This window comes from Pelobates fuscus, chromosome 5 (genome assembly GCF_036172605.1).
Source record: "Pelobates fuscus isolate aPelFus1 chromosome 5, aPelFus1.pri, whole genome shotgun sequence".
NCBI lineage: Eukaryota > Metazoa > Chordata > Amphibia > Anura > Pelobatidae > Pelobates > Pelobates fuscus.
Window position 1 is genome coordinate 224137384 of NC_086321.1, and position 26063 is coordinate 224163446.

General features: G+C 38.5%; 1 protein-coding gene across 2 annotated transcripts in view; it reads right to left on the reverse strand.

The window, feature by feature from the left end:
- The window catches only part of PIP5K1B (phosphatidylinositol-4-phosphate 5-kinase type 1 beta), a 160067-nt gene that overhangs the window by 24658 nt on the left and 109346 nt on the right, over positions 1-26063 (reverse strand). For both annotated transcript variants that reach the window (XM_063455066.1, XM_063455067.1), the window contains exons 4-7: positions 24835-24965; positions 17677-17794; positions 10613-10765; positions 8886-9185 (exon numbers count right to left, since the gene is read on the reverse strand). In XM_063455066.1, coding sequence (XP_063311136.1) covers positions 8886-9185; positions 10613-10765; positions 17677-17794; positions 24835-24965 — 702 coding nt within the window. The remainder of the gene's footprint in view (positions 1-8885; positions 9186-10612; positions 10766-17676; positions 17795-24834; positions 24966-26063) is intronic.

Here is a 26063-nt window from a genome sequence, read left to right on the forward strand (position 1 = left end):
AAAGCAGAAGAAAACTTTAATGGATTACTCCGATCCTTTTAAAAAAAAATTCTATTTCAATTTAGAATGCCCTATTAAACATTACTAATTAGGTCCCCTCAATGCAGCAAATGTACAGTTTCCTGCAGTTGAGCACCAGGAGTGGCTACCAGTGCTCCTTTCCATGCCTCGCCCAATGTCACAGACTTCCTTGCGCGGGCCAATCAAATGTTTTTTAAAGAGGAGCATTTGATTGGACCTTTCTCACAAGCTCTGAGCACATTTAGTAAATAAATGTAAAAAAAAGTTTGCAAAATGGAGGAAGTTTGGGTGTGCTAGGAAGGACTGACTGCAAGGGAGAGGCTGACCCTGTCTGTAGCCAGAGTGCTGATGGCAGATATGTAAGTTTTGCACAGAACTAATATTAGTCAGTCAGGAACAAAGTTCCGGGCTGTCTAAGTCACATATGCCAGGGATGCAACTAGCACCAGGCACAAAAGTGCAAATAACTTTGTATAAACAATCTTAAGATTATTTGTGGCATTCATTTGGTTTACTGTGTTTTTATGATGTGGTCCCTGAGGAAATTCTCAATGGATAGAACAAAACACGTAGGACTTAGGCACCTTTTACATTATATAGTTTATATTATTTTATAATATTTGTTACAATTTGGCTAAAATTAAAGTATATTTACGACAACAATCTGGATCCCTGATTCTACTCCTACACTGCCTACACTGGTCGACCTACAAGAAGATAAGAAGGAGAATAGACCCCCAAATTACACTGGGGGAGGCACCCACAAAACGAGCTATCGTCTACTCTCTACTGAGTGCAATTATTACAAGCGCAATTTATTGTCATATGCAATATTAAACTACGGTATGTGTTGTTGTTCTTTTTTTCAGCCAGTTCCCTATTTTGTGTGTACACATTTTTTTGTATATACAGCTGAAACGCTGCACATACTGTCCTACCAACATGACCTCATGACATGTTTATGTTTTCTTGGATCTTTGTTGCAAAACTGGTATTTAACCCCTTAAGGACCAAACTTCTGGAATAAAAGGGAATTATGACATGTCACACACGTCATGTGTCCTTAAGGGGTTAAATTCACAAATGATAGCTTGGCATAAAACAATTTAGTAGATGATTTTTTTTCACCAAATCTAATCTAAGTATTATGGGAACATTTGAAATAATTAGTAGATCTCTATACTCATGGCACCCAAAAACCAGAGACAGTGATAGACTCTCCTACACAAACTAAATTGGGTAGGTTTGTTTTTTTCTATATTTTTTTTCTAATTATATTTTTTCATACATTTTTCATTTTATAACCATGTACGCTATTAAATTATGTTGTGAGTTTCCTCGGTATGGCCTGTTATTTTGTTTACACTATGCATATATATGTGTTTTCTAAATGCGCTTTGTATGTGTGTTCTTACAAATAAATGCAATGTTGTTCGTAAGAGCTCAGCTTACACTCGTTTCTAATCACAATACTCCAATTTGCCTTTTCAAGGAGGTTATTAGAAAGAAAACACATCATTTACCAAGGCATTCTGTAAACAACTTATTTGCTATTCAAATATATATTCAAATCTAAACAGTACATGAATATTTCTCTCTTATTTTCATACAGGAGGTACCAGTGACAAGTGGCCTACTGTTCTCTTGGTCAAATAGGATAAAGCCACTGCTGCAGAAAAAAATACAAGTTCATAATGTTGATTCTGTCATTATGCCTTGATGAATGGTCTTCTTTCAATAGAAATACTAAGGAAATCTAGTAGAAAATATATATGCATTTACAGTGGGAAGGCCCAAATCTGCACACAAATTACAATGCCTTGCCCTGAGTCCCGCTGCTCACAATGTATCAACTGCTGTTCCAAGTGAAGTCAATTGCAGGGGCAATCTCTAGTACAAACATTGATGCCTAATATCATGTCGGTCCCCTTAACAGCTTTGATGAGTCGAAACATGGACTCCAAGTGTCCTGTGGTATCTGGTACCAGGACATTAGCAGCTGATCCTTTAATACCTGCAAGTTGCAAAGTGAACAATTTTTGCAGTGTGGCAGGGTGCATTACCTTGCTGAAAGAGGCCAAAGCCATTATGGAACACCATTCCCATAATCGGGTGTACGTGGTCTGCAACAATAACTAGGCAGGTGGTACACATGAATGCCATGACCCAGGATTTCCAAGCAGAGCATTGCCTAGAACATAACACTGCCTCTGTCGACCTGACTTCTTTCCATAGTGCATCCTGCTTCCATCTCTTCTGTATCTTCTCTAGGTAAACAACTAACACGCACCTGGACATTCACCTGATCTAAAAGAAAATGTGATTGCTCCAAGGTCCAGTTCTGATGCTCACGTCCCGATGGTGGACATGGGCCATGATGAGCAGCCCTATACGCAGCAAACTATGATGCACTGTCTGTTCTGACACCTTTCCATCATGACGGGCATTATTTTTTTTTCATCAATTTAAGCTACAGTAGCTCTTCTGTGTGATTGGACCAGACAGGCTAGCCTTTGATTCCAATGTGCATTAATAAGCCTTGTGTACCCATGACCCTGACGCTAGTTTGCCGGTTGTCCTTCCTTGCACCAAATTTGGTGGATACTAACTAACCACTGCAGACTGGGAACACACCACAAGACTTGCTGGTTTGGAGATGCTCTGACCTAGTCGTCTAGCCATCACTATTTGGCTCTTGTCAAAGTCACTCAGATCTTTTCCCACGCCCTACATCCAACGCATGAAATTAAAGAACCGACTGTTCACTTGCTGCCTGATTTATCCCACCCCTTTACAGGTGCCATTGTAACAAGATAATCAATGTTATTTGCCTCACCTGTCAGTGGTTTTAATGTTGTGACTGATCAGTGTATACAGAGGCTAAATAATACCGTGCATATATTTACTTTGATTGCCTGTTATTAAAATAACAAAACACTGATGAATTTATGTCAGCCCTTCAACCTCATACATACATTTATCAATCTGTGGAACAAAAGTAAATTTAGGAATATCTCCAAGGATAAAACAAAGTAACAAGAATTTACTTATTTTTTAATAACTTAAACACAGTGTCAATTGAAACTGAAACTGCGAGATGGAATTTTTAAGCATTCCTATGCATAGCGCAATCTTCCAGCAGATGATTTGGAATGATTTGGGGATAGACTCTGGTGCACATTATTCAAAATTGCTGTGAATAACATATGTTCATAGAAGTTATGGATTAGGGCCAAAAGTTAGGCAATGGAAAAATCGTCCCACTCTCTGTCACACACATGTAAGTAACCATATACATACAGTAACACACAGTCTTACATAGAAAGATGAACACTGTCAATGTAGTTATTCTCTATATACTTCTGCTCACCTTTGTCACAGGTGAGGATATGGTAATATCTGGGTCTTCAGTTAGAGGGGGAATAGGCAGTGTTTGTGTGATGCTGGAGCAGAGACAACTTATTACATCACCTCCTCCCTGCATAGTCAGTGAATAAGCCCTGCATGAGTAAAGGAACGGGGGACTTCTGTCTCAGCAAGTGTATCATGCACTTTATTTTACTAAGGAACAGCTGCAGACCTCCCATCTCTTATCTCCCTTCGCACTGTCTGCACAACATGCAATCAGCAGGGGAGGAGATGAAGAATAATTATATCTGCAAATGTTTACACAAGGAGAGCCAGTCAAGGGAAAGCTTTTAAACTGCCCCAACACGGAGACAATTGCCATTTTATGTCGCCTTGGAGCCCAGGATTTGTCACGCGCAGTGGAACTGCCAACTTTTACATTTTAAAGACATAAGTCAGAATCACACTTACAAACATGAATCATTAATACTGCAATTGTGCCAAGTTATTGATTAGGGGCTCAAATACGATATTAGAATTACTTTCCAAAAAAATATATAAATACACAAAAGGCTCCTTACCATTAAAATATTTTCAAAAATAATCCTGGCACCATAACCACTTATTTTAGCTGATGTTGCTTTGGTCCCTGGATTGTCCATTTAAGCTATAGGGACACTTCATTTGAGATGGGAGATTGACACTGCGTTTCTTCACAACCTTGTTGTAGACTTATTTACATATTGTCACAAAGCTTATTAGTGTGGTACAAAATACTGCCTGCTGTGTTTGTCAGATTTAAAACTCTTTTTGAATATGTAGCCGATGCTTACTGGCATTTTGAGTCGTTTTGGTCTTTTCATCTTCCACTGTAAATTACAACGAAATAGCTGTATTTGCGTGAACATTAGCTAGGATGTTATCTTCACAATACACGCAGCTGGACATGAGGTCACCAGCACAACAGTCGCATGAGACAGCTTCAGTTACTAGTGCCAAGGGCATTTTCAAAACAATAGAAAGCATTTTTATTATTTATAATAAGGCTTGGCATACAATCTGCTTGACTCAAGGTTCTCTAGTATTTTGTTATTGTTTAGTGACATATTTATTATCAGTCTGCTCATACAGATTGAGCAAATACTAGAATAAAGGATTATATATATTTAACATTTTTAACTGCTTGTGTTTACTGTCTCCTGTTTTAGCTGGGGCCCTCTGTTATAACATGTTCTTTCTTAATTTAATTGCATATTTCACACTGCTTAGCCAGGTTTACTTTCAGTTATTTGGAATGCCATTATTTCAACTATTGTTGCAGGTAAGCATTTATATTGGAGATACTTGTTTCATCACAGCACTTTAAAAGGGACACTATAGTCACTAGACCAACTACAGCGTATTGTATTTGTTCTGGTGTACATAGTCATTCCTTTCAGGCTTTTTGCAGTAAACACTGTCTTTTCAGAGAAAATATAGTGTTTAATTTACAGCCTAGGGATAACTCCACTGGCCACTCATCAGATGGATACTAGAGATGCTTCTTTGGGCAGTGCTGCACACTGTGCCATTCAGTGTCTCCACCCTCTGCATGGAGACACTGAACTTTCATCATAGAGATGCATTGATTCAATTCATCATTATGAGGAAATGCTGATTGGCCAGGGCTGTGTTTATCTTATGCTGGCTCTGCCCCTGATCTGCCTCATTGACAGTCTCAGACAATCCTATGGGGAAGCATTGTAACTGGCTCAGAGAATCACTTCTGATTATGTCAGCCAAGCAGGCAGATCAGTGGCAGAGCCAGCAGCTGCAGACTTAAATAGAAGTAAAATTCTACTATGAGTAAATAGAGAGAGAAAAAGTCTGTTCCCATTACCTACATTAGGTTCACATAAACAGTTTAAAAACTGAACTATACTTTAATTATTGGGTAAGAGACACCAATCTGGAAAAAGAAACTCGGCCGTAGCTGTCTAACTAGACAGTAAGTCAATAGCGGCAGCTAAGGTAGAGTGCATGAAGAGAAAAAAAAAATAATAATAAAGGAAGTGTAAAGATACAGAGGAAAAGAATAGATAATTGGTAAACCTCGCAAATTGCAAGAGAAAAAACTAAAAAGTGTGCTGAGACGGCTCCCACCGGTTAGCAAAGATAAGTTAACGATGAAAACCCTATTGGTGGAGCTGCACAATGTCTTTAGATAGTTTCGTTAGATTCCTGTGTATCAACAGTGATATACAATGTAGCGTGTCCCAAGTAGTCAAATTTGGATAGTGTCATAAAGTGTACTCGTATCTGTGTATCAAAAAATAAGATACAGTGCAAAGTATTGACATAATTCAACTAGAGGGGGATACTGCTACAGGAGAAATAAATCAGGATTCATTCCTATCACAGCGAGTGACCGTGTAGTGATAGGTTGTATGCAATGGATTGTGTGTACACCAAGGCATACAGATAGCTAAGTCCATACTAGATCACCATACTAGATTTATACCTAGATAACAGATGTAACTGCTAGGAATTCCCATACCGCATAATACCGTAAAATAGCTGGTGAACGGAGTGTAAAAAGTCTAAAGTCTACTAGATAGAGATAGTAGGAAAGGGTACCTTCGAGGGTACCTGGTATAGGAAATGTGAATGGAGAGGTATACAATGCTAGAGGAGTGGCAGACTACCGCCGTAATACGTGGAAAAGATTTTCCTACAGATTCACTCGCTGATTACTACTGCTACTATGGTCGGTGTGTGTCCCTAAATAATCATCACCTAACTCCCCGCTGTGGGTAGACTGTAACCAAAATGCAGGTAAGTATAAGGGGGAGAGGTGTCGAAGGACACAACAGGCAGAGTGTGGTGAGTATAGTGATAAGGAATGTTGAATCGTCGCGCCCCGACGCGAGTTTCGCCTAACTCAAAGGCTCATCAGGGGCAATCTTTTTCCAGATTGGTGTCTCTTACCCAATAATAAAAGTATAGTTCAGTTTTTAAACTGTTTATGTGAACCTAATATAGGTAATGGGAACAGACTTTTTCTCTCTCTATTTACTCTCAATTCTCTGTGGGTTACCCCCGCTTTTCACTCTGTTTTTTATGAGACCCCAAGACTCTGACCTCGCGGCCATTTCTCATTAAATTAAAATTCTACTATATTTAGGGAAGCAAGGGGGGCCCAGGGGGCTGGATGGTAGTTTTAAAACTCTATACGGTCAGGAATACATGTTTGTGTTCCTGACCCTATACTGTCCCTTTAACAAAAGCAATAATAGGCAGTGCTGACACATTTATAGTAGAAGGCAGAGTAGACAAGAGATATAAGTACACCATGAATATACAAATTTGCAGTAAAATACAAGCAATACAATATAGATTTCATACATCAAAAAAAATCCATCTGTAGCATTTACATTGGCTAAAAATTGTTAAACATGGATTTTTCACAAGTGTAAGTTATGAGTAACTTAAAGTACATTCTGATTGATTCTCCGTTTATATGCCAAAACAGACAAATTAACGAAAATCTCCAAATCTCCAATTCAGTTATGTTTTTAGTTTGGCAAATTCATTTTAAATCCAAAGAATTCACACATTAGTGAATAACAACCCTGTCGATATTACTTTGTTATTTTAAAGCCAGTAGAAAGAACATGTTGAGCGCAGTTTCATAAACCTGACAAGTCGCTAAACCTGTTTTCCCACAAACATCCTAAGCATACAATGCAAATGAGAACTTTAACCTTTATATTTATACTTAGATATTGTTTTGCATACGGCTCAAGATAGCCTTGAAACATGACTTGGCACACAACATAACATTAGAAAAAATGTTTATGCACACACTGTGCCATGATCATTGGGAATCACCAGATTGAGGCTGATTTATGTACAGTACATGTAAGTGGCATAATCAGTATTATATAATGTATTTCTGTTACATATGCACACCAGTAATTGGTTTATAAACACATAAAGCAAATTCCTTTGATAATGATTAGGTTTGGAATTACTGTTTCCTTGACTTTTTATTAGTAAATACACATAAATAGGAGAGCTCAATATTCATGTGCTTGAATCTGTTGGGGAGTGTGGCATTAAAGGAACACTCTAACCTTAGGAATACATATCTGTAAAGTCCTGATGTTCCGGTTTAAAGTTCCCTGGCTCTCATACCAAGAGGGCTTGGAGGTGTTGATCTAATTTGTGAAATAAAGAGTTTGAAGAGGGGGGCAGGACTGCAAGCACTATAACAACTCCAATTAGACAGAGCTGTTAAAGTGCCTTTAAATGACAGGAGACATGTCAATGAGTTATGACTGCCAGTGTGTTTTATTGCTGATTACTTCCGCATCTTTACCTGACGATACCAATGTAATGTGCATAGTCGTACAGAGAGCAAAGAGTACACGGCATATTTATCACCACGGTGAATATTAACAGATATCTCATGTCAACAAGCCAAGCAACAAAATAGAAAATACCTGGTTCACAGAATAGACATGTTTATTTGCTTTAGTGAGAATTCAAAGTGAATTTTACATTTAAGGTCAAAATAGCTGAACTGGAAAAATTCTCTAAGTCAGTAATGCTTTCACTTCAGCTACTCTTGCCTTAAATGTGAAATGATACTTGATATGATTGTATATTCTGTCAGTAGTTTATTATTGTACTTGTCCAATTCCGGGATGCACTGATGGAATTAGATTGTATACACTGTGCCATCATGTGATCATTTCAAGACGGGTACACTATTTATTACAATAGGAGAAATACTGATATCCATTCCCACTGCCTGATTAATCTTGGGTCAACATGACCATTTGGGAATACCCCTTCCTCAACTGATCTTTTATTTCTTCGTGCCACAATAATCCTAAATGCATTTTTCACGGCATGTGAGGAGCGGTGAAGGACTACAGACCGATGTTGTTTATTTTAAAGGCTATCCCTTGCAAATATTTAAAGGGACACTATAGTCACCAAAGGAACTTTAGCTTAATGAAGCAGTTTTAGATCATGCATCTGAAGTTTCACTGTTCAACTCTCTGCCAGGTAGGAGTTTATGCAGCTGTAGCCACACCTCCCCTGGCTGTGACGGACAAAGCCTGAATGAAAAAAATGGTTTCATTTTCAATTTAAAAGTTTTTATCTCCTGCTCTGTAAATTGAACTTTAATTACATACAGGATGCTCCTGCAGGGTCTAGCAAGCTATTAACAGAGCATGAGATAAATTCTAAATTAAACAGAATTTGCAATAACGGAAGTAAAAACATTAGATGACTCTTTACAGGAAGTTTAGGAAGGATGTTCAAGTCACATGCAGGAAGGTGTGAATAGGGCTGTATAATCAAGGTAATTTAACTCCTAAATGGCAGAGAATTGAACAGTGAAACTACAGGGACATGACCTACACACCAAAACTGCTTAATTATCCTAAGATTCTTTTAATGATTATAGTGTCCCTTTAAGTAAACATTGATAAAGACACCCAAGTGACAAATAATATACTTACTCTGCAGTCTCTTTCTAATGTTTTCATCAATGCACTGTACGTGTCTGGATCAAAGTATAATCCTTCACGCATGTCTTGTAGAAAATCCAGGTCCTTGTATGTGGGGCATGATTTCTCACGTTCTTTCCGTGATGCTCTGCGTTTGTATGTTGAGCCTTTCAGGTCATATTTGTAATGCATCCTCATCGATCGTGGCAAAACATTGTTCATTACAACAAGCCTAGTGTTTTTACCCCCAGACTGATGACAATAAAGTCCATAAAACTTGGGCAAAAGTGTCCAAGGATTTTGATTCAAATTCTAGAAGAAAAAAAACAAAAACAAAGACAAACAACATAGATATAAACAAAATGAGTAAGAATGTGAATTTAAAGGGAATATGTCAAAAGAAGTATCTTTACATATAAGTTTAAACCAACATTTCCCGCAGATTTGCATTGATTCCTAAACAATCTATAGTAAGTTTAGTTGTAATTATCAAAGATCTGACAGATGTTAAGTGTAAAGACCTATTGAGGCTTGCCTTGACGTGGCTGGTGAGCTTATATATTCAAATGGCCATTGGGATAAAACTAAAGAGCCTCCATTTTGTTTAAATGCACATGGGGATTTAGGCCAGAGCGCAGGTAACGTTCTCTTTGTTTTTACTATGTATTTTAAGCTGTTGGATACTAAGCTACTGCTGCTGTAAGCGCGGTGCTTTATCTTTGTGTTAAGTATAAAGATGTTCATCTTAAAACTGCATCATAATTATCAAACCCTCATAAAAATGGCATTAATGGCCTGAGTAAAAATGGCATTAAAGGCCATTTGATGTCAGCTTTTAACCAGATTTAACCAGCTCAAGTTTTTTGCTGTACTACCATGAAAGGAAAAAGGAAAGGCTATTTTGGTGATACAGTATGTAGCCAAGAATCCCAACATTACCTAGATATATCCTTTTTATAAAATCAAAACCTGCAGAACAAGTTTAAAAACAATCATCAAAAACTATAGGGAGTTTTTACAGTGTTATATATCACCTATAGATAATTTCTGATTATTGTGTAATTTAAGTAAAAACTATTACATTTAGAAGAACATCAAGAAAGTTCCCATGACAATAGGGCCCTCAACCCCTGTATTTGTTTATTAAATTGTGTGTTTCTCAGATGTACTGTATCTTTTATCTTGTTATTTGTGTCAATTATACCCATGTACAGCAATGGTGCTCCTGTGCTGGAATAAAACTGTCAGTGTTGAAATGGGGGGAGGCCCAGTAATCTGAACATAAAAAAGGAACCCTCAATGTTAAAAATAAATAAATAATAATAATAATAAAGATTCAAATAAATAAATGAATATATATATATATAATTCATTTAACAAGCAGGTGTACAGGCAGGTACAGGCATGCATGATGAAGTGGACACAGAGTTATCTTCAGTTAACGTTGGGTAAATTAAGAGCTTATGTAATATGTCTGAGTATTTTAATTACCTCGAAGGTCCACAAACCAGGTTGTAATATTCCCAGTAGCGCTTTATCTAGACAGATTATTAATTTAACATAAACCTCATTTTAGTTTATGAAATTGAAAATACCGAATACTTTATTTGTTTTACATAAACACATAAATGATCTCCATTAGTGAATTGTCATAGAGACTCATTTTTTTAAAATGGATCCAATGTGTCTTTCAATATACATGTGGACAATTCATGAACATTGACATTCCTCATACTCACCATATAGTAACCAGGCAGAAGCTTCTGAAGAAATTCAGCTTCTTTGTTCTGAACAGTTTTGATGATAAATTCGTCATCGCTGGTTACGAAGAACATGGAGCCACTTGCGCCAGGGTTGGACAATTCAATCAAGGGCTCGTTGCAGAGTGAATACTAAAATAATAGAGGAAATGATTATTTTAACTGAGCAGATACCAACACGGATGTACAAAGGTCACATATAGACAGTGTGAAATGATGGTTGCTTTCATTATGTGTCCTTGGTGAGTTCTGTGCAGTTCTAGGTGTAGAAAAAAGAAAATATAAAGCATACATTAATGGGCTCTCACTGTCTCTGAGTTTTATTCACTAAACATTGAATTGTGATTAACTGACAACTAAAACCAGTATAGCAGTGTTGGAAGATTCATCTAACTACTTTTGTATCTATGCACAAACATTCTCAAAACAGTTCACAATTGACGTGGAAGGTAAGCTTACACTCAGGTAGCCACTGGAGTGATACCAACATCTCCAGTTATTTAAATGTGCATAGGGATTTGGTAAAGTGCGCAAGTAACTCTTTTCTTTGTTTTTTGTTGTATGTATTGGGGTTGATGTGTACTATGGTTGTTGCTGTCGATTAGGAGGAGTTTGAGGGCAGGGCTTATTTTTTGTATACCAGTTCTCAATTAGCCACAACTTCCTGATTAATGAATAAAGACCAAGATATATAAATATTCAGATAACATATAGATTATACTGACAATCTTCAAAAGAAAAGTCATACATTATTTAAAAAATGTATTACCTGAAACAATCTACAATAACGAGTATAAACGTAAACAATTAGTGTTCCTCTAAATTCAACCATAGATACACTTAATTTCCATTCCGTGGATTTTTTCATTGAACTGTAATGAGTCAATGACAATTGTTAAAGAGATGCTGCTTACTAAACTCAGGCATTGCATCATTTGCTGCAATATTTTCATACTATGTTTTAATGATTTTATTAGCAGGCTTACATTATGCTAATTGCTCAAGTGCATGTGTGTACAAAGATCCAAACTGTCAGGGAATAGCGATGTGTCCACAGAAATCCATGACACAGCTCCCATCTGTGATTTGACTGGGTCATGCACGCAACATACAAAACATTTGGATTGCTGAAGGAGGAAGGCTCGATTTAATATTTTGTATTGAACTTTTCAAAATGATTTCATATTATAAAAATATTTTATTTTGAAATTATATGGTATATGATAATATATTTAATATTTAAAAAAATATATGTATTAAATGTATATACACAAATATTAAATAATTTGAAAAGCTTATCCAACAATATTACTTTGTGGCTAATTTTAGAAGTTGACAGCTGGCAATTAAATCACAGTGTATACATTCCTAGAGACAGTTACTGATGGAACAACTGGCTCATGATAACATGTGATGCTACCAATCAGAACTTTGGATTTTCAGTGTTCAGCACATTAGCTCCGAGCATTCCACTTGTGGTAAATAAAAGTCAGTGGCATGCCCACAGAAATTCCAGAGTAGCTACACATCTTTTATTTAATGGTGATGCACAAAAATTACGGTCTGATTTCGAATGTATCAATACATATATGTGATCAGAGCCATTTTTAAGAAAATGAACAATCTACTATTAGTGAGTCAGGATTAAAAAAACACGTATGAGCTGTATTTGGCTTAGGATTACTCCAAGCAGCATATCCACTACAGCCCGCTGATGCCAGGAGTACCCTGGTGCCGTTCCCTGGTAATCAGGCAAAATGTTTTGCCTCGGTTTATCCTATTACCTAAGCCATGCCTGCAATGGGGCCACTCTACAGCAGGCTAACAATATCTGGCGTCTGCAGACACTGTATGCTGATTCTGATGCTCATTCATTGGCCGAGAGTGTCAGCCAGGCACTATGTGCCAATGAATAAGTATCTGCACATAGAAAAATGCACAGAATTGACTTTAGCCAGCCAGGTCTCTTGTGCCAGACTCACTAATGATGCCCGATGATGCTGCCGGAGGTGGAGTTGCAAATCTAGCAGCAAAGGGTTTAAATTCTTTATGTGCATCGATTCCTTGTGAAATGCTGCACATACAGACTTTAAATCATTGACTTGGTCATGGTGGCCGAAGTAACACTTTAACTGAAAAACATTTTCCCCTCCAATTTGGTATAATTCTGCAAAAACATAGCTTTTATATGGGGAGAAACAAACAATATATACATTTCAAAAATACAGCTAATTATTCCATTGGGCCTATGTACTCATGTGCAGGGAATGTCACTAAGCATTGTACCCTAGTTAGAGAATATTTGGTCTGCCCAGCAGGCTTGTAAAGCTATAAGAGAAGCTTCACAATTTTAATGTATACAATAAGCCTGATGTCATCTGTTGTTGAACACCCAATCCGACAAATATTACATTTTCATTCTAAATAGGATTAGTTCAAATAGGCTTATCACATCAGTCTTCCATTACTGGCATGGACAAGTATAAATAAATCCATACTACAGAATATACCGTATTTTCCTTTACGTCACCGCTGAGTCTGTGTTTTTATTAGAATTTAACTCATGCTAAACTGAGTCTGTTATCCAGTCCAATGAAAGTGCTACCATTTTCATCTTAAATATTATTTTATATTACCTATTCTTCGGGGACAGTGCTGCCATTTCAGTCTGCAGTCTTCATTTCAAACATCCAGCCATGTAGTATGTATTTTTTAAGTGGACCCAACCCACACAATATTGATTAGCTAAGAGTGCTGTGGGGGTTGGGTTAGTATAAACAATAATAGGACCACATTAAAATAAAAAAAAGTATATTTATAGTTCATAGTTCATTGACCTGCATTACAAATGTGACAAAGAAGGGAGTTGTCTCTGAGTGTTAGGGATTTTCCACCAATGTCAAAACACTTTTATAAATGGTTCAACATAAAACCAGGGGACAGTGCCGTGACACTCAAGCCAATATAACCACTGCAGCAAAGTCTACTGTTAAGCTGCTTAGCAAACCCCCTTCAACTTTGTGCAGCACTGCTGAATGTATCTCATAATCAGCCTTTAAAGGGACACTATAATCACCAGAACAACTGCATGTTATTGCATTTGTTCTGGTGAGTAGAACCTTCAGGCTTTTCGCAGTAAACACTGTCTTTTCAGAGAAAATGTAGTGTTTACGTTACAGCCTAGTGATAACTCCACTGGCCACTCCCTAGATGATTGCTAGAGGTGCGTCCTGGGGCAGTGATGCACACTGTTCAGTACTTTACAGTCTCAGCCAATCCTATGTGAAAGCATTTTGATTGGCTCATAGAATCCCTTTTTATGATGTCAGCTGTAAGCAGGCAGATCAGTGGCATAGACAGCAGCTGCAGACTTGAAAATAAGTAAGATTTTACTATATTTAAGGGGGGCAAATGGGGACCAGGGAGGCTAAATGGTGGTTTTAACAATATAGTGTCAGGAATACATTTGGTTTTCTGGCCCTATAGTGTTCCTTTAATGTACACGGCAAGGGTTTCTCATGGTATTAGAATGATCAGATTCCTAAAGCTGAAAGCCACCAGCTGAACTGGTAATTCAGCAGTGTTTATGAAGAAAAGACACTGTACCACTCATATCCAAACCATCTAAAACATATATTGATAAATAATATATTTTCTAATCAATTCTCATTGAATTTCCTTTGTAATATTTCCAGGTCAAGGTTAAAAGGTGCACATAAGAGGTATTTCTTCTGATGAACTGCATAAACACTACAATTAGAACACAAGAGTTCTCAATTAAATTTTAATCAGCAACATTCACAAGGGCATTTAAATCTAATTAGAACTTTCTGTGGAAACAATTATTAAAACCAGTATTTCTACTTGCAAAAATATTAATTAGAATATAGAAGCAGAATCATTAAAATGTTCAATGAAAATTAACACATTGTTGAGCGAATTAAAGGTATAAAGGTACACTAAATCCATTAAAAGATAAAAAAAAATTTTTTTTTTATTCTTTATTTTTCATGTACACAGATTTACAACAGGCATGCAGAGCCACGACAGCTTCTGCACGCTTTTTATACCATTTTGCAGTGTAGCCAGCACATTTTTTTTTTATATAACATGAAGATTACAGGCGTAGAAACATAAAGGCAGTATGGGATAGACTGAACATTCAAATAACATTTCTTAGGTGAGGTCCCTGAATGGCTGGTTAAGGTACACGCTTCAAAGGTCAACGATTATGACATTACTTGCTGAACATATACATGCTAGGATATGGAAATAAAACTTTGCTAGCAATCAAGAGTGTTATCTATACTGTAGCTATTGTACATCATGTAAGCATTTGGATGATCAGGAGAGATAAACTAATAACTTGGCTCATTAAGATGCTATGAATGATCTCACATTGGTTAGCAAAGATATTATCAACCGTGCCATGGTTAATATGGGTGATGCTGGTTTACAGTGCTATGGATGCAGACATGCTATTGCAATGAGAAATCCAATATAAAAACAAGTGATCAGAGGAACACGTTCTTAGCGAGAAAAGTACATAGAATGATCATGAGCACTGTGTGCTATAGGATTAGATTAACTTTTGTTAAGGAGAGCATAACTGGTGAGAAAAGTGTAAATGAACAATAGTAATAGGAAGGATCAATTCAGTACTTGCTCAGAATGGTTGTTTAGCTGTCTGCAACACATATTTGAGTATGCATGTTGTGAACAAGTAGTGATACAGGAGCCGTCCCCAATACTGTAGTATTACAGTGTGGGAAAGTCGGCTTTGCTGCCTGGGGTCAACCAATGCCTGCAATGCCAATCCAGTGGAGCTGTGTGCAATATTCCGTTGAGGCAGGGACTGGGACAGTGTCCTGAGAGGTAAGTGTCGGCATCTCACCGAGGTATCCTTTGGGCTGCTGCATTTGTTCGGCGCATGGAGTAGAGAGGCAGAGGGTTGTGGCTGATCTGTGCACCCTGGCTTGGTAGCTGTTCCCCTTTTGCACTGGCTTAGTTGTAGTAGCGCTATGTTGTGTCATTCGGTTCTTCCCTCGCTTTGGGTATTTAGAGGATCGTGGAGGTGACCGTTTACGGCGGGTGATCCTCCATTTGTGGCATGTGCAGGGAGGCAGTGTCACGGGGTGCTGTTAGGTGGCGTGAACGTCATTGCTTTGGCTCTGCTTGTGCGGTTAATGCCCCTCTGTCTCTCCCTCCGCTTTGTCGTGTTGCTAGTTAATCGCTCCCGTGCTGTTGCTGCCATAATCAGGTGCTTCGGCCGCGTGTGATAGGGTGTGTTTTGTCGCTTTGCCAGTGTTGCTAGTTTCAGAGTGGGTGATGGGCTCCTCTTTCCCAATCTCTCCCAAAATTTCTGGCAGACCTCATCAAATTTAGCCTGGAAGGCCGCTGTCCATTCATCGGCTGTCTGTGGCGGCGGATTCGCTGCACTGCCGGCAGCCATCTTGGCTTGGCCTCGTGGGGTCGCTTGGTCGGAGTTGCTCTCATAAGTGTCCCAGAGGTGGGTGCTCACCGTAAGCTGGTGGACCGGGATGGGGAGGGGGGGGAAGCGAGAGCCCGCTGCCAGATATCCGGCGTGGTGTTGCAGCTGGGGAGCGGCCATCTCCCCTGCGCCTGTATGCTTGTAGGCCTCACAGTGAGTTTAGCTTGGTTTGTCGCTTGAGAGGTATCGTTCTCCTCCCTCCGATGACCACTCTTGAGTGGTGGCCTTATAATCACGATTGTGTGCCGGTGTGGCAGTGAAATTCAGCTCTAGGTGCCAAGTTTAGCAGGAGCTGCTGGGATAAGCGTCTTCACAGCTCTGCGGTCAGGCCCCGCCCCCCAAGAGATAACATTTTATTGTTCTATCTTTAACCCCTTAGTGATTGCCAAAGTACAATATACTCTGTCACTAACAGCTTTAATGACATGAAGTCTATGTTGCCAATTTAATTTTCGTGAAGAATTCTAACAATAGTGCCCCGAAGGCTGCCCCAAATATAAAATTCTTGTGTTATCATGCCTAAGCCATCTGAAGGCCTTTTCAAAAGGGCCACATTGGGGGCCTACAGGTGTCTGATAGTACAGTTGGTATTCAAGTTAGCTTAATATTTGAACTAGTTTAGTCACTTTGTCTGGTATTTTATTTAGAATAAATGTAGGTCATATTGGTAAATACAAATAAATAAATAAAAAGTTACATAAGTAGCTGATTTAGGATGTCAGATTTCTTTTTTATTATGGTGATATTTGTTTTGTGTGGTGGAGTATATACCCTGAAACCCAGGCCCTGAAGCAACATTTGGTTGGTCAACATTTGATTGTGTTTCATGTGAGGTATAAGGTCTCTTTTTGTCATTTCTATAAAGGTAAAAGTGTTGTCAAGTAGTATCCAAATGCTGAGTTTGTGATCACTTTTACATTGTTAACAGTTCATCAGCAGCCATTAAAATGTCAAAATGAGAATGTAATTTCCCCCACAATTATAATTTGTCTGATGGGCTACTTTAACTGAACTAGTCAGAAAGCTTGAAAGACAGTATCTATCAATATCAACAGCTAATGCATTTTATCGCCACCAAGAAGTCTGCATCTAACAAAACGTAAAAGTAAGTAAAATAAGTAAAAAGAAAAAAACAATGAATATCTGCTACATTAGTTTAAATGAGAAAAGAAATATTCTGGGAGTGGATATGTCAACATAAAAATATACTGAGGGCTAATACAAACAGCTCTCTGACAACCTGTTCAATAACAAGACAGTACAAAGGACAGCAGGTAAACTACTTGGGACGTGATAAAGGGGGATTTTATCTACATAAAAGCACAGAATAACAATAACCCTGGTTGTCAAAAACAACTTGGACATTACGTTTGTTTTTTTAAGTAGTTAGGTCGTAATGATCTTGGCTGGACGACATACAGTAGCTTTCTCATTATAACTGGTTATGAAATCTAAGTTAAGAGAATGTACTGAAAGCACTGGCAACAATAATTCACTTTTCAAACAAATACACCACTTTGAAATGTTGGTGAGAAGCATAGAAATGTCTTACCAGGTAATCATCAGGCTTGATACCAAAAAGTTCCCTGAAGTATCGGAACGCCATTGGAGCGTAGGTCTTAAATCGGAAATCTGAGTAATGATGGGCTGGGGTCAGATTGCTCCCTTCACTGAACAATTGGGAGAAAAATGAATAAGCTGTTATTTTAGTTGCTGGTTATTTCCTAGTATTTACAATAAAATGCTAAAAAAAATAAAAAAAATTAAAGCCAGTGGTTTAAGCCAGTGGTTTAAGCACACTAGATGTCATAGACTGTAAATACCATCACTGGCTGCTATGAGATTTAGTCCACGATGGACAAATTAGCAGATCATGTATTTGTTTGTGTATTGGGGTCATTGCTTACTTACGTGATGAGTAGGTGACATGAGCATCATATAAACACAATAAATATTAACGTTAGATTTATAGGCGGTAGTTACCGTATGTCAAATCCATGATAACAAGCTAGAAATATTTTTATGTGAGTCACCTTGGTCCTGGCATGCATCATCATAAGTTTCCATTGGCAGACTGTGATGCTGCCAGGCTTCATTTGCCAGTCCAACTCCCTCACGAGATCTTATGTCAACATCAAGTCAGCCAGTCTAGGCTATTCTCAGCAATAAACTTTTGACAAACTGTTTGTGCCTTCTTAACAGAAGCAGGGAGTTGCATAGGAAAATACTATATGCAAGGTTTCTTGCTTGTTTAGCATTAAGGAAATAATGTAGCAATGGTTTCAAATTTTTTTTCATTGTCTTATACACAATAAAAACCTAAAAAGCAAAAAGTAATTTTGTTCTAAAATATGTATATTCTTCAGTATTTCTTTTTAGACAGGCTATGTACAGGAAAAAGGGGCGATTCTCTTCTGCCAGCAGAGTCTCCCTTAGATGTCACTATTTCAAGACAAGTAAGGAGAAAATGAGGGTTGCACTCACTCACAAGGTTTAACACAGGGTGCACTGAGCATGGGTCAGCAAACCCCAAACAATCTGTATAAATGAAAAAAATCTCAGGCACTCACTGTGATCACTTCCAGGCAGTTTATTGCAACGTTTCGTACACCCCTCACATTTTTGTAAATATTTTATTATATCTTTTCATGTGACAACACTGAAGAAATTACACTCTGCTACAATGTCAAGTAGTAAAGCCTGTATAACAGTGTAAATTTGCTTTCCCTTCAAAATAACTCAACACACAGCCATTATTGTCTAAACTGTTGGCAACAAAAGTGAGTACACCACTAAGTAGAAATGTCCAAATTGGCCTCAGAGTGTCAATATTCTGCGGCCACCATTATTTTCCAGCACTGCCTTAACCCTCATGGGCATGGAGTTCACCAGAGCTTCACAGGTTGCCACTGGAGTCCTCTTCCACTCTTCCATGACGACATCACGGAGCTGGTGGGTGTTAGATTCCTTGCGCTCCCCCACCTTCCATTTACGGATGCCCTACAGATGCTCAATAGTGTTTAGGTCTGGAGACATGCTTGGCCAGTCCATCACCTTTACCTTCAGCTTCTTTAGCAAGGCAGGGGTCGTTTGTATTTGGGGTCATGTTGGAATACTGCCCTGCGGCCCGGTCTCTGAAGGGAGGTGATAATGCTCTGCTTCAGTATGTCACAGTACATGTTGGCATTCATGGTTCCCTCAATGAACTGTAGCTCCCCAGTGCCGACAGCACTCATGCACCCCCAGATCTTCACACTCCCACCACCATGCTTGACTGTAGGCAAGACACACTTGTCTTTGTACTCCTCACCTGGTTGCCGCCACACACGCTTGACACCATCTAAACCAAATAAGTTTATCTTGGTCTCATCAGACCACAGGACATGGTTCCAGTAATCTATGTCATTAGTCTGCTTGTCTTCAGCAAACAGTTTGCTGGCTTTCTTGTGCATCATCTTTAGAAGAGGCTTCCTTCTGGGACGACAGCCATGCAGACCAATTTGATGCAGTGTGCGGCGTATGGTCTGAGCACTGACAGGCTGACCCCCCCACACCAACCTCTGCAGCAATGCTGGCAGCACTCATACGTCTATTTCCCACTTTTTGCTTTTTAGGTTTTTATTGTGTATAAGACAAAGAAAAAAATTTAAACAAGCAAGAAACCTTGCATATAGTATTTTCCTATGCAACTCCCTGCTTCTGTTAAGAAGGCACAAACAGTTTGTCAAATGTGTATTGCTGAGAATAGCCTAGAGTCTAGACTGACTGACTTGATGTTGACATACTTCAACCTCTGGATATGATGCTGAGCACGTGCACTCAACGTCTTTGGTCGACCATGGCGAGGCCTGTTCTGAGTGGAACCTGTCCTGTGAAACCGCTGTATGGTCTTGCCCACCGTGCTGCAGCTCAGTTTCAGGGTCTTGGCAATCCTCTTATAACCCAAGCCATCTTTATGTAGAGCAAAGATTCTTTTTTTCAGTTCCTCAGAGAGTTCTTTGCCATGAGGTGCCATCTCACTTTTGTGAGATACTGTACATATTTACAATCAAGACTGTCTTCTCCCTTGGTGTCTCAGTATATATATATGGCCACAGTGCAACTTAACAGTCATATTCACAAAGCCAAAAAAATTACAAGTGCACTCACTAAACTTATTTTCAATTACTTGCAGTGCTGCCTCTATCCACAGCAGTCAACATTTCAATGCACTATCTGGACTTCTATCCAGTCAATTTTGGTTTTTTTTTGTATGTTTATATATAAATATGATCACATAGTAGATGGGCGAGTGGCTCACAAACAGGCCATACTAATATACAACCAGTTTGGCTACTCTTCTATAATCAAGATATCTTGATAAAGTAGAAGTATTCTTTTTGCAGGTAACTCGTTTCACACATGACATTATGACATCATGCTACTTATGGATGCAGGAATGGATTGAGTGCAAGAATGGATTTTTTGCTCCTTAATATTTTTGGGGTATTTTATGGGTTTTTAAATACAACTGGAAAAAAATGTTGGGATTCAGAGATGAAGAGGGATGGGTACAATATGCTGTTTGTAGTTGTACATTGAAAAAAAAGTATGAATTCACCGGAGAGCTTGTAAGGGAACGCTTTAACTGATCCCCATGCCATCGTTATGAAAGTATGAAATGTTGGGTAAAATTATGAAGTGAAATATTTCACGTAGTCTATGGATCTCCATAATGCAGACAGTTTATATTAAGCAGTGGACTTCAGCCAAGAATGAGTGTATACTGGGACATGCCCATCAGATATGGTATTGTTATTAAAGGATTTTATGAATATTTATGCTGTCAACTGAAACTGTTTAGTCTTCTGCTCCATTGCATAACACACAGATATGTGCATACAGAGAGATTTGAACTCATATTGTCTATTTCTGAGTAGCAAGCAGATTTACTTTGGAATTTTCCAGCCTTTTTAATCCTGCACTCAATGATGAGCAACATGTCACCCATGGTGTACCTGACCTTAGCCATGGTTTGGTTGTCCAGCTGAACACTTTCCCAGGCAGTCAGTGATTAATGCTTTGCCAGCACTGTGTCACTGTGGTGCATTGGATACATGCACCACATAATATAAACATACACTACACACTACAGTAACAGATTTCACATAGAAACACTCACTTTATACTAATTAAAGGGACACTATAATCACCAGAACAACTACAGCTTATTGAATTTGTTCTGGTTTCTAGAATCATTACCTTCAGGCTTTTTGCTGTAAACACTATATTTTCAGAGAAAATGCAGTGTTTACATTACAGCCTAGTGATAACGTCACTGGCCACTCCTCAGATAGCTGTTAGAGATCCTTCCTGGGTCATGGCTGCCTAAAATGCATCCAAACATTCAGTGTCTCCACCCTCTGCATGCAGACACTGAACTTTCCTTCATTAATTGAATTTATCTCTATGAGGAGATGCTGATTGGCCAGGGCTGTGTTTAAATCATGCTGGCTCTGCCCCTGATCTGCCTTTTTTGTCAGTCTCATCCAATCCTATGCGGAAGCATTGTGATTGGATCAGGCTACCACTTCTGATGATGTCAGCACAATGCTTGTTTTTTTGTTTTGTTTTTAGGCAAACAGCATGCAGATCTACCGCTTCTGGCTTGAATACAGTAAGATTTTGCTATATTTATGGAGGCATGAGGGGACCAGGGGGTCTAGATGATGGTTTTAACACTAAAGGGTCAGGAGTACATGTTTGTGTTCCTGACCCTATAGTGATCCTTTAACTACACAGTCATAACAAAAACACATATCATACAAACCAGACATTCAAAACAAATCATAGTCTTGTCATGGTGTGATTACCCACAAATAGAAGGTCAGAAACAGACGTATTATCGGGCATTAGAGTGGCTGGACTTAATATTATTTATAGATAGAGACAAAGTCAGAAATAAAGAATAGAAATAAGGGTATACGAATAAACAAGCCAAGGTCAAAATCAGGAATTTAAGAGAGACGTACTTACTATATGGTTACCACGGTAGAAACCATAATTGAGTACTGAATAAAGGCCTGAACAAGCATTACATAGGCTTACTTTACTTCTGATTGGTCCATGTCAACTTTGTGACTCCAAAACTTACAATAATGGGGTCGTCTAGGTGCCATGGACACTTTAAGACTAGATGTGATGTGTTCCAAATTCATTAGAAATAGGGACGCACCATTCGAGTAGGCAGAATTGCTACATGCGTTTGTGTGGTGCATTAGGCCCACACAAATTGAGAGGAGAGGTTTGTTGCTAAACAGGTGAGTATTTCATTCTTAGCCTCCACTTGTCTGTCAGGAGGCAGGCCGCGAGGAAGAGAGGAGCATTACCTGTGAAGGGGAGCGGCTCAACGGCGTTGAGTAGGTAAGTATTGTTACGAGTCTTATTCAGCCATTTTACAAATATTTTTGACTGTGCACACTTATATGAGTTACACACATAACATAAGGATCACAACCATTATATAAATCAAATGTACACATAAAGAATATATGTAAAACATAACACACAGACACAAACAAAAAACGTTAATACATTCCTGCAAACATGAATATTCACAACATTTGTATAACTCTAAAAAAAACAAGTATTGCAGCTCCTGGATCAAGCATATCCCTTCAGACAGAAAATTCCAATAATCATTACAACATACAATGCCATGGATGAGCCACATTTACTTGATATAAATAAATGGCATCACATACTCTGTTCCAAAGAAGTTAAAAACTATAGATGTAAGACTACTTACCTGCTCACAATTTGTACATTCTATGTATTCTCAGTTAATAGGACACTGCAGTCACCAAACAACTTTAGCTTAATGAAGCAGTTTTGGTGTATAGATCATGCCCCTGCAGTGTCACTGCTCAATTTTTCTGTTATTTAGGAATTAAATCACTTTGTTTTTGTCCATGCCGCTCTAGTCACACATCTCTTGGCCTGACTCACACAACCTTCGTGAAAAAAATGGCTTTATTTCAATCATATGTTAACTTACTTTAAAAGGTTAAATCTCCTGCTGTGTAAATTGAACTTTAATCACACACAGGAGGATCCCGCAAAGTCTAGCAAGCTTTTAACAGTGCAGGAGATAAGAAACTCTAAATTAGACTGTGCAATAATGGAAGTGTAAACATTCCATCTCACTTTACAGGAAGTGTTTAGGAAAACTGTAAAAGTCACATGCTGGGAGGAGTGACTTGGGCTGCATAAAATTATTTATACACTGGTAATTCTTCTTAGAATAAGACCTTATAGGGTTAGGAAAACAAACATGTAATCATGACCCTATAGTGTTAAAACCACCATTTAGGTGGCTTACCCTCCCTTAACCCTTATTGGTTGGCTGACCCCATCCCCGATCCATCTTTTTGGTGACATCATCCGAATTTTCAATTTTTAGCCAATCCAATGCTTTCTCATAGGGAAAGCATTGGATTGGCTGAAATTGGCAAGGAGGTGGGATGGGGGAGGGCCAAACACTGTTTTGGCCAATCAGCACCTCCTAGTAGAGATGCACGTGTCTCCATGCAGAGTGTGGAGACACTGAATGGCAGTGCTGCCTACATTGCAGTACTGCCCCAGGAAGCACCTCCAGTGGCCATCTTAGGGGTGGCCACAAGAGGTATCCCTAGGGACAATGTAAACACTGCCTTTTCTCTGAGAAAGCAGTGTTTGCATGAAAATGCCTGAAGGGAATGATTCTACTCACCAGAACAGCTACATTAATCTGTGGTGACTATAGTGTCCCTTCAAAAACAAAAATTAGCTGGTTGACAATATAAATAGGCTGATTCAAGGTAGGTGTTTCATTAGAGAACCTTGTGTGGCATAACCGTGCATTCTGCATCCCTTACACTTTCCCAAAACATACCCTCACTACCTCCTCAATTCATCTCTTGCCAACCCTTATCTTCCCTTCTGCTCTACTTTTCCACTATATCTCCTATACCTCTCTGTTGCATATATGATCACAGAGACGGAGATCTGCTGATCTCGTGATCTAACATTTTTACACTGGAAACCTGCAAATGCACCCTTACTAAGAGCCACAGATATAATAATTATAGGGACACTTAGATGAGTCACATTAACATTATAGGGACACTCCACTTCCCAAATACAAACAAAATGTGCTATTTTGTAGATAAATCCCCAATGAAAACATGTATGCATTTAATTATGCATTTTTTCACCAGAGTATAACTAAAATCAGCTTCCAAAATATGTAGTTATCTTGTCTGCTGCCTTTACAGTCCTTCCCCTTCTAACTCCGCCCAGACTTTCTGTTGCTGTCCAATCACAGACTTCCCAATGCAGCTCTAAGAGAAGTCTTTGCAAGGCAGGTGTCTGAGCAATTGGCTGCCTCTTGAATTTAGCTCCACTGAGCTAAAGAACCAGGAAGTAAAATAACATGATATCTGACTGACAGTCAGAGGGTGTAACTATGTTAATTTATAAAAGTGTACATTTCCAGTGAAACTGAAACTAAATTGAAAACAGATTACACACTCTTCAGACATAAAGCACTTCGGCAACCTTGAGTGTTTTAGGTGTGTACAGTGCTCCTTAACATTAAAGTACATATACTAATTTATTTTACAATGTGCATTTAACATACAATTGCTGGTTGACAATGAATGTCCATATGATGAAACAAACAAAGGCTTACCTTGGTAAAAACACACTTTCCACTACATAAAAGTCTTGCATAAGTACATCTCTGTCTGGCTTGGATGTAAGGTTACCCACCGTGTAGCCTATTCCCAGCTGAATGGTGCCTTTAATTTCGGATGATGCTGCCTGCGAAAAGAGAACACACGTATATATCTATTATCCACCGACAAGTGACCTATTGTTATGCACTGTACGTTTTGGGCAGCACCAGACAGATATTTCATATATTAAACTATAATAGCTGCTCATTTACGGTTTACTTGGCACAAGAAGAAAGGAAAGGCTCATTCTTAATAAATAAAGTAAGAATGGTGCTCACTGTACTGTGCCTGAAGCTAAGATTTTATTTACTATGAAGTAGCAATTTAAAAAAAATAATAATGCTTTTTAATGAGTGAGACTTAATTCATAAAAATAGGTAGAACGCAATTCCTTCCTATGTAGGAACTGCAATATTATGATATGTACCTAATCATATACAAAACGGTTTGGCTGGAAGCCTCAATAGCTAAAACATGAACATTAACGACCTCAGCAGGTTTAGATGGCAGGTATATATGGATTTTAAAATATTCTCCTACATTTCACTCAATGACATCATTCAATGAATAAAAAATCTACAAAACATACATAATTGAAACATGGCAACTCCTTTATACAGTGAGATCAACCTTACTTTTCCATGAATGTTCCTGCTCTTACTTACTTGATCCAACTTTGACCGTAACTTAATATTTTTGGGTAAACTTTTTAAATGATTTCAAATGTTTGGATAAACAAAATTATAAACGCAACACTTGTTTTTGCCCCCATTTTTCATGAGCTGAACTCAAAGATCTAAGACTTTTCTATGTACACAAAAGGCCTATTTCTCTCAAATATTGTTCACAAATCTGTCTAAATCTCTGATAGTGAGCACTTCTTCTTTGCCAAGATAATCCATCCACCTCACAGGTGTGGCATATTATAAAAGGCAACTCTAAAATGTGCAGTTTTACTCTATTGGAGGTATCCGGGGGGTTCGAAAACCATCACGCAGTGCAACACATCTCCTTCGCATAGAGTTGATCAGGTTGTTGATTGTGGCCTGTGGAATGTTGGTCCACTCGTCTTCAATGGCTGTATGAAATTGCTGGATATTGGCAGGACCTGGAACACGCTGTCGTATACGCCGATCCAGAGCATCCCAAACATGATCAATTGATGACATGTCCGGTGAGTATG